General features: G+C 49.3%; 1 protein-coding gene across 1 annotated transcript in view; it reads left to right on the forward strand.

The window, feature by feature from the left end:
• The first annotated feature begins 1,753 nt into the window (after positions 1 to 1,753).
• The window catches only part of LOC128728774 (uncharacterized), a 101,229-nt gene continuing 88,356 nt past the window's right edge, over positions 1,754 to 14,626 (forward strand). The window contains exon 1 of the mRNA XM_053822420.1: positions 1,754 to 1,814. Within this exon, the coding sequence (XP_053678395.1) occupies positions 1,754 to 1,814 (61 nt within the window). The remainder of the gene's footprint in view (positions 1,815 to 14,626) is intronic.

Raw genomic sequence — 14,626 nt, forward strand, 5'->3', positions numbered from 1 at the left:
TGAGTAGGAGCTGTTGTGTGACTGTTTTCGGGAGGTTTATCAAAGATTTATAGATCGTGCATGAAATTGCTTCCCTGAGGCAGCTTACCTTTAAGCAAAACAAGAGTGTCTGCCATTTCAAAAAGGCGCTGGATTACGAAAAGAGCATAATTTAAACAAGTTTATCATCAGCTGCTGGTGTCCTGTTTGATTAAACTCAAAGTCAGACTGCATCAGTCACGTTTGATTAAGTTTACAGTCTTGTAAAAAAACGTGAAGTAACACTCAACAGCTAACGACCATGTGGGTGGATGGTGGATTTGGATTCTCCCCGTCAAAATGAGCAAACGAACAGATCTAACAATCCCTAAATGACGTTTGTCGGGAAGTATCCGCCGACCAATTCGTGCTGTTCAGCACTCCGGTCTCTGTGAACTGCAGAGCGCCCCAAAAAGGCAAGCAGCTGTGCGTTAAAACCGCCCATTACTGTGCGAAGTTCGCACGCAAATGGCTGGAAGTAATTTAGCGAAGCCACACTGCCGTTCTCCCTCGGCCATTTGCCGAATATTGCAGAGTGCTTGAGGGTTGACCGTTGGGGGGCATGAAGGGGCCTACCAGCAGAGCTACCTTAATCTAGCGCCATCCATCAAACGTACGCACTTAGCCGTTGATTACCAGAACCGACCGAAAATAGAATAATAATCCCTTCCATCCCACCGGCGGGTGGGCGAAATAAGCTCCCCGGTTGGGGTAAGTAACCCCCAAACACGGTGGAGTTGTTGAAAGTTGGCAAATCACCGCAGTTTGCGGTGCAGTTTTTCGTGCGTCGCTGTCAGAACGGGATTTAAGTTATTTTTGCATTAGTTTTGATCGTTCGATTTGACACCCGAGAACACAGGGACAAAATTTGGGGCGCAATAGCTCGCCATGACGTTTATCACTGTTACTTAAGCGCTTCAAACTGATGCGCTTGTTGATATTTCTTTTCCCCCCCACAGCAGTATTTAGCGACGGTGTATTAAGCGACAATGACGTCGGCTATCGCAACGTAGCCACTAATCCAAACGCACACACAGGTGTACTCCTCGACGGTGCCCATCCCCATCCTAACCGTGTGCGTGGCAGGAGTACAAGCGTCATCTTTCCGGTGCGTGTCTCCAGCATCCGTCATCTCACCGGCTAGTGTTAGTTCGTCTCGTGCGCTCGGACGCAACGAACCGCTTCTAGCGGGCGTGGTTTGAGTGTGTGCGTGAGTGTACTCGACAACGGGTGAGCCTTCACTCGGACCAAGCACGCAAGATCGTGCTTGATCGACGGTGTCTGTTTGTGTGCCCGCTGTGCGATGCGGAACTGTGCCGTTTGTATCGCGAGGTGAAACATCAATTCCAAGCCAGCCAGGTCAACTTAACGAGAGCCTCTTCCATCAAACAAGGCTCGCGTGGGAAGAGGAAATAGAAAAACCCTTTCCCCACCCCCCACCACCATCCTTCAGGTGTGCAGAAAGTGAGCGAAGGGCGAAATATTTGCGCCGCCGAACGCGTGCTAGTGTGAAGGTGTGTACCCGGTGTTGCAGTGCGTGTAGTGCCGTGTTAGCTGCGTGTGCGAGAACACACGAGACACCGGTGGCTGGGCGTCCATTTTGTTCCCGATTGTGTGCCTCGACAGCTAAGGCTAACCATCCTTCCGGCGGAGGCTTGCAGCGGCACCAGAGCGGCGTCATCCACCCATCCAGCACCAACACCACCATACTCCCACGGGGGCGGTCTCACCAATAATGGATAGAATTTGGATAACATTCTTGCTATTGATTATCGCCATCATTTACGTGCAAACGAGTAAGTACAGCGGCAGATACGGGCGAAAGAAAAAAAAAAACCGGCTCCACTTACGCCGTTCCTGCTTCGTGCCCTTCCGCGAGTCCGTGCACTCTCTTCCCCAAGTCCCCAGTTGCCTGCCCTTAAGAAGGGAGGAATGAAACGTAAATAAACGCAAGATGAAGGCAGCAAAAGCGGGATCCTGTTGCAAGGGATGAAAAGTTTACCTTTACCCCGCGGGAAAGCGAGGCTGGGTGGGTGGGGCCGAGGCATATCAATGTACACACATACACACCAGTAGCGCATCCTTCCGAGTTTTCCCTCCCCTCCCTCCCCCCCTCCCCCCCTCTAACCCCTCGACAACGTCCCACGTACCTCCTGAGTACGGTGGTTCCTGACGCTGCAGCTTTCGCCTTATCGCCCGCATCCGTGCGGGACCAACTTTCGTTTTCTTTTCCTCTGGCACGTCCATGTGTTGGCCCACGGTGCGAGTGTGTGTGTGTGTGCCCGTGTGGAAGGAAGCGTGTCAACACCGGGGCTGTGGAAGGCTGCAGCTGAGCTGCCACCGAGGCACCTGAGGAGGTTTGGTTCTAGGAACTCGAGACCACGCCGCAACACGTACGCACGCACAGGATGAGCTAGAGCGGGTGTTGGTTCCCTTCGTTAGACAATCGATTGTACCCTGGTATAATGTAATACCCGGTAAAGGCGTCGCGCTCCACCGTTCATGTCCTTATCGTTGGATCCTTGCCCAAGGCGTCCTTGTAAGGTGCGCCACGTGTGCATCGCCGCGCTGGTCGGTTTATCTTGCGGTTCAGGTATAGCTCGACCCTGGGAGTTGAGCAACCTTTGGTGGTGTGTTTGCTCGGACCGCATGGGTGTGTGTGTTGGTGAAGGAGCAGACGGCAAGCGTCTTCAGTCCCTGCTCGTTAGACGTGCCATTGTCGTCTTCATCGCGCTGGAGTATTTCACTGATCGTTCCTGCAGCCTTACGGTGTTGGAGGACCTTCACCAGCAAACCTTCCCTCCCCTTTTTTGCTACGGGCGTGTGAGGAGAATGTCAAATTTGTTCCCATAATTTTTATGCTTTTCTGATGCCCTCCAGGGAGACGTCCAACCGAAACACCCACCAGAGGGCGCTCCAGAACGGGGTGTTTGAGCTCAGAAGTACGTTTCTGATTCGGGCGTTCGATTCGAGGCGCCTAAAATCGCGCCACTACACAAAGTGCGTCCAACAGCACAAAAGCAGAAGAAGAAGAAAAACAGGGAACGTTTGTAAACGCCAGGACGCGTGCCAGGATGTCGATTGTTGAACGCCTCGGTCGGGTATGGTGATTGGAGCGAGCTTTTTCACGGTTTGCTTGCATTTAGTCGTTCCGCGCGGTTGAGCGGCGTTGATTGGCGATGGTGCCACCGTGTCCGCTGAGGATGATCGTTATCACCCGGGTTTCGCTAACGATTTTCCTCCCGCTTTCCCGAGTTTTCCCGAGCCACCCTGGGGTGGGCGCTTTAAAGCCGTTCGCGAAGCGCGCCCGCTCCCGGTGGGAAAATGGTGAATGGAAAAGCGTCGGGATTGGGAGCGGGTGTTCCTTCTTCCTGGTGTTCGCCCCCCCCCCCCCCCCCCACACACCTTCGCGGTTGCCCCGTTAATCATGCTCATCTTCTTCCCGCGCGCCTATCAATCAGCCGTGCTTGTCGCACAGAATGTTATCATTAACGCGAATTTTCCGACCCGTCTCAGAAGCACCGAAACTGAGCGCGTTTGAGATGTGGATCGGGTTGACACAGAGAGATCTTGGCTGCCTTTAGTTCAATCTCTCAGGTGTGCTCTTACTTTCGTGGTATTTTTCCCTTTTTTTTGAACGTGAGTCTGCCCGTACAGCCTCACTGAGTGATGTAATGAAGGTGCCCGGGAACGATTGAACGCTTTTCCGATTCGCATTTTTGTTTCTATCTTCACGCTCTCTCTCTCTCCCTCCCACTGACACACTGTTTGCCCTTTTTTGTCTGACAAACCATTTCCTTTTTTTCGTCAACCTACCGAAGCAGTTTCCCTTGCCTTCTCAGGATAGAATTATCGTGTTCGAAGACACTCCTCCACGTGGATGTGCCTGTTGCAAGCAACCGTGGGTTTCGTGTGGAAAATGGAGCTGTTGGCGCTCCCAAATTCACACATACACACACACACACATAAACCCACCCACGGAAGCGCCCAGAAAAGTGTGCACATGTTGCAGGAAAAGTGTCGAAGGAGTGTAGCTAAATTCGAGCAGGATGTTTCCCTGTTCCGGTGGGTTAGGGTGGTTTGGGAGGATTTTTTTCGTCTCTCACCTCCATCGTTTCTCCCAGAACTTCAACCCACAGGACGGTGGATGCCCCCAACCCAACTGGTACTTCTGCTACCCCGCTCGACCGTCACTCCATCAACCTTTCGACGGAAGCTGCAAAGCACGCCACCATGATGATGGTTAAGGGGTTTCATTCTCCTCCCTCCTACTTCCCCGCCCTTACCACCCCCGCCTCTACCACCTCCATCGTACGCCCCACTTTTCCAGGCCACCCCATCCGCTCCGGAGGGAATTTTTGCGCTCGTATCCTTGTTTCCCTTTTTCCGGGTTTTCGCCATTTTTCACCTATATTTTTAAATTCAATTATTTCCCGCTGCCACACCGAGGCGCTTGCCGGCGTCGTGTGTTGGGAAAGCGAACCTTCAATATGGTGCGCGACGTGGATTGATGGGCCGATGGGAAACGCTCCAGGGATCGTGACACGTCTGGCTGGGGATTAGCGGCGACCGCAACGGCAAATTTGCTATCTGATCTTAACGGTTCGTCGAAAAGTGAACCAATGTAGCCCTTTCCTTGCTTCCGGTGCAACCACGCTGCGTATTATAATTATGAGCAAAACAAAAAATCAGTTACATTTACATATCGGAGTTGAGGCGGGCTGAGTAAATATATCTTAGCTCGTTTTCAACAAACATTATTGCAGTCAACCCTGGATGAGTGGAAACGAAGAGATTGTGTTTTAGGCTCAACGTTAAAGTGTTCTTCTTCAAGGACATATGGGAAATTCTCAACTTCCGCCGCTCGTCCACGTTTGAGTGTAATGATTTATTTCGTTTACTGCATAAGCTCAGTTTTAAACCCCGGTAATGTTATTCTTTACTATGTAACAGCTGTTTACCGAGTGTAGGTAAATTCCCGCAGGTAAGTAAACACCGTGTGAATCTAAATGTGTCATCAAAATGTGTTGTGAGTGTCCGTGCGCTTGACGTGGTGTCGGAGAATGCTTTAACATCAATCAACACCTGCAATCAAACTCACACGTCAGCGTGCACCTAAGATCTAAGAAGCAAAGCCACGATGTGATTCAATATTGAGTGATTTTTAGGAAAACAGAGGGCGTCGTTTACAATCTAATTCGCGTTAGATTTTCTCAATGATTTCCATTATGTATTGAAAATTGAAAATTACTTTCCACTCTATACTTTGAAACGTAATTATGACAGCATTGTGCTGTCAAAAGCTAGTATTACTGAAAGATGAATAGTATTAAATCGACGCTGGCTCGTGCAATAAGTACTGCCAGCATTGGAAAGTGTCATCGAAAATTGCTATCATTGTGGGAAGGCGAGTGCACGTTATTCTTGCTTGCATTAATTATTGCACGATTAAATAACGCAATTAAAATGCATGCGCTCATGCTCATGGCGTCGCTGGCGCGGTTTCGATCGAACAGATAGCCTGCCCAAAAATGACAATGCAGAATGGAGTAATTTTAAGCGTCAGCTGCACTGAACGTGCACATACATTAATGGAAATTCGCGCCCATTGGGGCTGCCACCGGTGGGGTGATAGTTATTGATCGATTTTGCATTAATGTGCATTTTTTTTTTTGCATTATTTTAGCTCTCCCACAGGAATCGAGCTGGCTTAATTGAAAAGAACTAATCTTCATCCGATCGGGTTCTCTAATCTCTGAAATGAAACTAAATCCAGCTGCCCACCGGCATGCACCTGACTCGGGTTGGTCGTTCGTGTGGAAAAAGGCGAACAACGCTTCACCAGCAGCCCTTCCGAAAGGGTTGATGTGGTGTCGAATGATATTTTTTCCATTTTTTTTCCCGCCTTTTGGGCACACGCGTGGGAAAGGAAAGTTGAACACGCACCGAGAGCCAGCAGCATAGACCACCGACCTCGGGGTCTGGCCAGTTCCTCCCAGAACGGCAGCAATTTGGGCCCAAACGGCCAACCTGTTGCCGATCCCACACTGTCCTGTCCCTCCAAGGACGTGCACCAGCGCACTGACGACAATGGCAGCCATGTGCGTTGTCCATTAGCCAACCTAAGGGTGGCGTGTGACGCAGCAGGTGGTGGAACAATTATCTGTCCAGGGTCACGATTAGCTCTCCCCGGTTTGCTGAGCTGCTGGTAGATATGCTCGTGCACGTCGAGCGACCAAACGGGGTGGAGTTGTAGATAAAGTTGTTGGGGAGAGCAAAAAGAAAAAAAAACAGTGTAGGAGCAGCGCTTGCTGATACTCCGGGTTTTTGGGGCCCGACGGTGTTTGCTACTGCGCAAGATGAGAATGTCCTTTCCATTGGGGGTAGCTGTTGAGTGTGTGCCAGATTCTGCTGTGCCAGTGGTCCAGCAATTCTGACCAAACGAAAAACGCTCCCTTTGCTGCCAAACACACGCACACAAAACATCGGCCTTCCGTTGTTCGCACGTTTTGCAACCGATAACATCCCGACCATGGGAAGGTCCTGTTTCGTTTTTTTTTTCTCTTCTCCCACTTCCATTTCTGCGTTCTCATGATGTCTTTGCGGAGTCGCGCAAACGGAGCCTGCTCACCGTAGTCGAAGACGGTTCGAGCCTACCGAGCGGTAGGGTGGTAATTAGCAGCATTAAATGCAGATTAGATTGGTTGCTTCGTCATCGAGGGGCCACATTGGGGTTGGCGTAGCCTTCCCGAAAGCCCTGCGAAAGGCACCGCGTCAGGAAGGCGTATGACTGTGGACCGTGAATCCTCGGCAAAGGACTTCACCCTTGGCGCGGTTTGTTTGCCGTAGCACCAGCATAAATTTCACCCCCTTTTTCCTGCCAAGCATCCTGTCAACTCACTCAACTCCAGCCTTAGGTGGGTTGTTTACCACGGTGCAGGCGTTTAGCTTCCCCTAAAGGCGCAGAGGCGGTCCGGTTTTTGGGAACCTCGCCTTGGAAAGATCCTACGCACGGCAGCGAAGGGCCGTGCGAACGTAGGCGAACGTGGGCGAGATTAACTGCGACCGGGGCCACCCTGCGAGGACGCACGCAAAACAACACTTCCTGACGTGGGTTTTCCCGAGCCCTATCAGGGTGCCGGGCGAATGAAGACCTCGAACCGTCGCGAATGCCAGCTGGGACGCGTCGGTTTCGTTGCGAGCGGGTCATAAATAATTGGCCCGATAAAGTGACATCCGCAAGCCCCGGCACGGAGTCTCGAAGGATCCTAGTGGTGCTCAGGACACACGGCATGCGAACCACGCACGTCCGCGCTGGGGCGATGATTGCAGCTGGCTTAATTGATTGAGTATAAATTTTGGAAGTTAAAGTCGTTGGGGCGGATAATTGTGCTCCAAGAAGTCGGCGCATTTTGGGAGTGAAATATTAGCTTCCTCCAGCGTAGTCAAGGTTTACGAGTCACGTTACTCTTCTGCGCTAATGTACTGCTTGTAGCTGACAGCATGATTGAGCAAGTGTCTCTTTAGAATGTTGCTGAAGGCGCTCAACAACTTTCATGTCGTAGCTGTTCATGACTTTACGATCTAGAATCGGCTGCTTTCTGTTGAAAAGTGTTTAAATTCAGTTATTCCTTCGTAAAAGCAACGGATCGACACAAAAAAAACCCCTACTTGGTGGATTAGCACGCCTCATACGGCTGGCGGAAGTCAAACAACGTGTGGGAATAAAATTAAGGCTACTTTCAGCCCTTCGCAAGGCATTCGTGGCGTGCTGGAATCGCGGCAATGACTAGCGTTTCTCTTCGAGCAAACCGAGTGGTAATGAAACTTTTTGACATCATTGTAGTCCGACTGTGGGTGGGAATTGGACCAAGGGGAAATGTAGCGCTGCGTTTAATATCCCTGCGCTTATGAGTTGGATGAGTATGTTGGCTATTTTGTAGCATCATGAACAATTTGACCTTTTCATGAAAAAAAAAAGAGATGGAGAGATAAAATACAAGATGCAGCAGAGGCAATGGGTAGAGAAGTAGGTCTGTGGAGATGTTAGAACACTTAAAAATCCCATTATTGCATGTGGGTGTTTAGAGGAGGAATTGTGTTTTCATACGTTGTAATAGTACGACTCTGGAGTGGCAACTGGACATGTTATGTTGCATGTAACTAATGAATTCGGTGACCTACTCGGTAAGGTTTCCCAGAACTAATAAACGGTGTTACTTACATCTACACCTACCACTTATGTTTAAGGTGTTAGTGGATATGCTTTGGGGAGCAAAATTAAAGGGCATTATCTCTCAATGTTACTTTAAGCAATTCAATCTAATTAATATGCACCTCAAGTAGGTTTTTGAGCATTAGTTTATTAATAGCGGTGTTAGTTCTTGAAGTAAAAGACTCTGATGCTGCAGTTCTGAATGTTATTCTTGTTATATTAGACCGGGAAGTTTTTATTCTGTAATTCTGCGTAATTTCTATAATATTCTATGGTTTATATAATTCTCTACGCTTTAATAAATATTACCAGCTCCAGTTTGTCCAGTATCTAAATAAAGCTAGTCTAAATTCTTCCCAGACGTTGGCCTGGGAATGTGTCTAGGAGTGAGCTTGTTAAGAGCATTCTCCAGCACAAACAAGCGCACATTTTAACAGCTCGTCAATCGTCCCATTTCAATGATAGCTGGGGAATGTGTGTCTAAAAAGACTGTTTGCAATCCACAGGACGTTGCGGTATGTTGCTTTGCGCGTGCGAACCATCGCTCTCCTGCATTAGCGCATTATAGTCCATGGTCATGGAGCTACTCTCTACGTTCGACTATGTGTCGAAGTCCTCACGCTAAAATGACTCCAGCTTTCCCGTGCGAAAATTTACGATTCCCATGCAACGCCCCCTTGCGGCGAAAATTCGAACCATCCACGGTGCACGGAGCACGACCGAGATTACGGCAAATTACACTCCCCAGCCGGGTCGTGTGCCAGCCAAAATGTCATTTATCGAAGACCCACCATGCCCAACGCGATCGTCCTGCTCGGTTGGGTGCGGCTCGTGCAAAAAGGATGCGCCTTAATCGCATCGCTTAGTGACATTTCGAGCGAGAACTGGCGGCGAGCGGCCGTGCGATCCAGATTGGATCCCCGGGAACGGGACAATGGAACACGGTAGAGCAATAAAGTTAGCTGACCCAGAAAAGGACGCACCGGGACGAATGGACGAACGAACACGCACATATAATCCGTTACAATCGGCTCAACTCCTTGCCAAAGCTGCCTGAGAGAAAGGTGACATGAAGGCGAGTAAAATTGGACGGCAGCTTGCTAAACTTCTGCGTCCTTTTTTTTTTTTGACAAGGATCCTCGCTTTCTGTGTATGATCTGTGGAAGCGATCGAGCAAGATAAGTTTTATTTGAAAAGGCGGTAAAGGAACAAAAAAAAGGTAGAGAAAATTTCCTCAAAAAAAAAAACCCTCTTGGCCGACTTTTCGATCGCATTTGACGCGGTTCAGAGGCGAAGGAAAATTCTCGCCATCGCTTAGCGCGGTCCCAATAGGCAGAAGCACGTGGTGTGATGGAAAACCCTTTCGCCTTTCGACACGACACGCGACGTTGACAAACTGGTCGGCAAACCCTGCACCTCCATCGCCCAAAAAAGACCCTGCGAAAAGCCAAAATTTGAAAGTGTCAGAAATTTAATTAAAATTATTTTCCTTCCACGCGGAGCATTTTTACTTTCGCCTGCCAGCCCCCGGACGCAAGGACGAAGGGTCGCTTTTCCGGCCCCGCGTAGCCCTGCGCAGGGTCCGCGAGGACGTGACGCGAGACCACCACCGGCGGGCCTCGTTCGACAGCAATTCATTACGGTGAAACCGGCTGCTCGGAAGTGGTCGGTGTTTGTACTTCTTCTCCGGTGGCTCGATGGGACTAAATCCTCGCCCGAATCCCTACGGCCACCGGTTTCTTGGGCTCCGGCACTTCATTGACAAATGTCGGCTTGCCGAAGCGGGCGAACGGTGGCGAGCCGGAAAAGCACGTGGAAAAATGGGAAATGGAGAGGAAAAACAGGAAAAACGAAAGAAACCAGCCAGGACTTGGGGCGCAGGAGAGGGCTTAGTGCGAATCCTTCGGGTTCCTCGGCGAAGGATGCTCGCGCGGACCCTTCGTGTCGCCCTTTTTTCGCAGGATGGTGCTTTTCCGTGGCGGCGGAGTCCAGCAAACGTCGGGTTCCGCTTTTCATTTATTTCATTAATAATAATTTATAATCGTCAAACAGCGCGGTGCCGCTCGGGGGGGGAGGGGCTTTAAGGTACGTTGGGCTCGCGGTTCCGCTGGTGGTGGTGACCGAAGGGCTAGGGCGCCATACGAGGGTGAAATGAGTGCCTCGCGGGTTTTGGGAATGGTCAGTTTTCCGTGCGACTAAATTTATCAAGCGCATTTTGTGTCGCAATGAAAAATTACGCGCTTCGAGCGAGCAGGGTTCGCTGCTTTTTTTTCTTCAATGCTTCCAGGACACGGTTTTGCAATGCTTCGTGATTGGTTAATAATTCACGTGGCCACGCGAGCTGCATTGGGGTGGAAATCAGGAAAAACGCTTGGGTCGCTGCTGGCTGCGTGCCAATGGACACTGTCTTAAGCGTCGTGTTTTAATTATAATTTTTGATGTGCTTAATTTTGCTGACAGAATTTATAAGCTTAACTGTTGCATGTGACGATTTGAGCTGTGTACTGTTTTAATAACAACTATAATTTTCGTTGGGTGATTTAGTTGTGTTGGAATAATTGAGCTACAAATTTTTAGGAGTATTTAACGAGGAACTGCTATCTTTAAATAAACTAGAAATGCATACATAACATTTTTTATATTAAATTTAGCGTTTATACTTTGATTTTAATTTTGATTAATCTGAGAGCCTTTGTTTATTGAGCTAATTTAGAGGAATGTGGGATTATAATAATCGATTTATTTGAGAGCCTTTATAAATTTAATTATTTAAGAGTAATAACCCCCATAACTTTAAATTAATTTTGTACAGATATCTGATATCTGTTATCTTCAGCAATTATTTGATTAAAGTAGAAGACTAATTTTTAAATTATTTATCATGCAGGCTACCTTTTTTATGCTGTAAGATGATATATATCAACTAAAGTATAAAATAATTTTCTCTCGTAAATCATGGAATATTAAACAAATTTTTTCAACAAACGTTCAGTCTCTGCCAAAGAGTATGATAACTTTTGTTTTTGGGATGTAATAAATCATCAATTCCAACATTGAGATTGAAGCAATTTGAAAAAATCAACTAGCTTTTTAAATCTTTAAGTTACAAATCTTATTGTGTTTAGTAGGTCAATACATCACATGGAAGTAAGACAAAGCCCATTGTTGAACTAATGTCTGATAATGCCTAAAAAGTATCCCGATGGGGAGAAGTTTAAAAACGCCTTCAACACGACATGAACGAACAAATTGGAACTTCGTAAAACGTGTTATTATCCTTGCCCCATCGGCTCAGCAAAAGGAGACAAATTTGGAAGGCACATCGATGCGGAACTGCAGCATTATTGTCCCTTTCCGACCCCATCTAATGAGCCCACCTTGGCAGGTGTATTGGAGGAGGCTCTTCACATGGCCCAAATTTCAATCTCTTGCCCACCTATTCGGCTCCCTTCAAATCCCTATCCCTGATCCGCTCCAGTAACACGGCACCAGCCGACCTATTTGCTATTGGGGTCTAATATGTACACACTGCCCGCAGCAAATTGTGTTTATTTTCATACACAAACGGTGATTGGGAGCCCAGCGTAAAGGGTGCGTTTTGTAGCCCTAAAAACCACGAGAAACCATGGGATGACTTCGTTACAACGCGCGTGTATTGGTGTCGGTGGGTGCTCACACTCGGGTGCTTGTTATCGGTGTGAGGTTCGAAACGAAGAAAGCATCCTTGGGATCGCCAAAAAAAAAGGGAGCTCTCGTGTGACTTCACCGGAAATTTGAAGGAAACATATCTTAACCTCTTTTTTGTTGTAGCTAAAGCTATCGTCTTGCAGTTGGGGTTTGTACATCGAGCAGAAAACCACAGGTAAATGTGGTTTAAAATCACCTCAATTCGAGTTTCGAACTCCAACATTCTATCGTCCGGTGACGGTCGTTCGGTTCGCTTGATTCCGTGGCTTAAAATCAAGTCCCAAAAGCGCATTCGGACGTCAATGGCTCCATATTTCAGGGATACAACGGTCGGAAAAATGTTTCCCGCGCAAAAAAAAAAAAAAATCACCAACCAAAACCCAACGACGCATGCAAAAACTGCCGGACATTAAATGACGCAGGTGCTCTCGTTGAAGCGCGTGTCCTTGAACATGTTACGACCTTCCGTTCCATGCACTTCCGGTAGATTAGGCACCCGTAATGTGTGGCCTTGGCATTTTCCATTGGTCCCCATCACCTTTTGCGACCCATCCACCTGCGGCCGGAGCTTTGTGATGAGATTTTGAGGCACCCAACCGAAGGGCGGCACCATAAAGTGAATCAATTCCGGCGAACCATTCGCATTTGCCCGCCGTGACGAACGGACGCGTGGAAAACCGAAAATCACACCACGATCGAGCTGCGAGCAGGTGCCGTAGTAATTAGGCCAGCGAGCGAGGAAGCCGCACAACGAGAAGAAAAACAACAGCCCACCCTCCGTAGGGCTGAAGGGCCACCCTGGCTTTAGGGGTGGGTTCGCGCGTGGTGGCTTTACTTTTATTTTTGGGGTCGGTAAAGCCGTACATCGGTAGTGGCCGGATTTGAGCTAATCCGTGGGATTCGGTTGGCGTAAAAGTTGCTCTACTCTGCCAGCTGTGCTCTTCATCCTTCGGCAGAACGAACCCACCGGGGGTTTGCTGGTGAACGACCCAACCATCCAAGTGGTTTGACAATTGCCGCCTCCACCTGTGTAAGCTGTGTAACCCACAAGCACAAAGCGCTCCCGGATGGTGGAGCGCGAAAAAAGAGCCATTTTCCGGGCGTTGGCGAGGGCCCATTTTCCATCCGCTCGCACGCGTCGCAAGTTAATTGATTTTCTTTTTTTTCCCCCATTCTTGCGCAGCGATCGGCGACCGGTGACGAACGATGGTGGTATGCAAACTGGCTCACTGGCTCACCCAGCGGGAGTGCCGTTCGGAAAAGCGGCCCGGAAAACCCTGGTGATGGCTGAGAACCGTCACCCGGTGGTTCCGTTTATCGGTCACGTCCGGTTGAATTAGGTTACGCATCGGGGTCTCGTCCTCGGTACCATCTCAACTCACCGGTGGGCTTCAGTTTTTTCATTCTCCACCCGGCGAGGGGCACGAAGAAAAAAAGCAAGAAAGGAAAACTTTCCCCGAATCCCTGCGTACCCTGCGCAAAATGTTATTCGGCTCACGGAGAGCACGTTCCAATGCGTTCATGCTTTGATGCGCGGAATGGTTGAGCGTTCGGTTCCTTCTCGCTGGCTGCTGCCGTGTTTGCGCTTTTGCCTGCATTTAGCCACACGAGCTGGGTGCGTGCCCGGTGCGTTCGTATCGGGTTCCATTTCGGTTGCCCCAGACACCGAATTCCGATTTATGCCCGTCTCACGTCGCGCGGGACATCTTTGGCTCGAGCGCTGTTTTGGAACGGTCGGAGGTGCCACACGTGGGCTGTGGTTTAAATTTATTTCAGGGGCCCTTTTTCGGGCGTCCTTTACCGCGTCAGAACACACACGTGTGTGGGTGTGTGTGTGTGCGGGCACTCCATTTCCGGGCCTGGCTGGGAAGCGCAACCAGGCGGGCACAATTATGGAAATGAATTTCATCTTTTCGCACAAAAGTTAGCCGAATGTGCGGTCGCAAAAGCGAGCGAATTCGACTGCGCGCTGGAACGAAGCACCAACACGGGAGTTTCCCGCAGTTTTTGTTCTAGCTCGCTTGCATATGCTCAAGCGTCTTATCCTTCGCTCTAACGGTGTTCATCACGGGGGGTTTTTTTGCTGTCTTAGCCCATCCGATGATCGATCGAGCCACACAATCATGGGCTAGAGTTTGGGCAGGGTTCGTTTCGGTGGCCTTGCGGACGGGATATTGCATCCCTTCCGGTACACTTTATTTTATTCCAACTGCCTTCACCTTCCCTAGCAGGTGTTTCCGGTGTGGCACGAAAAAGCGAGCGAATCGAAAGGAGAGAAGAAAAAAAACCAGTCCGTCACAACTACGCAGGTATTTGTGGGGAATTATGAAATCGTGCGGATACGTTCACGGGAAACCCACCGGCTGAAGGAATCCGCGGGACGATGGGGGCGAATTTGGGTGACTTCCGATATAGCGCAGCTCCAGAATGCCGTAGCTGGGAATGCGCCCGAACGCGAGGGTGAGAGAAAATTCGACAAAAATCCTTAAAATAGACCCGAAACCCTCTGCGAAAGGAAGGACGCACCGGTAATCTTATGAAGCGTCCTCTGGAGACTACCCTCGCCGGCAAAACAATCCGGCCAGCCGAACCGAACATAGCGACACGAAAAAGGTACCGAGCGGCGTCGGGATTGGGAATATTATATTAGGAAATATTTCTTTACAAACTAATACCCCACGCGAGGCTACACCGTCGGCTCGGGGG

Source organism: Anopheles nili, chromosome X (genome assembly GCF_943737925.1).
Source record: "Anopheles nili chromosome X, idAnoNiliSN_F5_01, whole genome shotgun sequence".
Classification (NCBI taxonomy): Eukaryota; Metazoa; Arthropoda; class Insecta; order Diptera; family Culicidae; genus Anopheles; species Anopheles nili.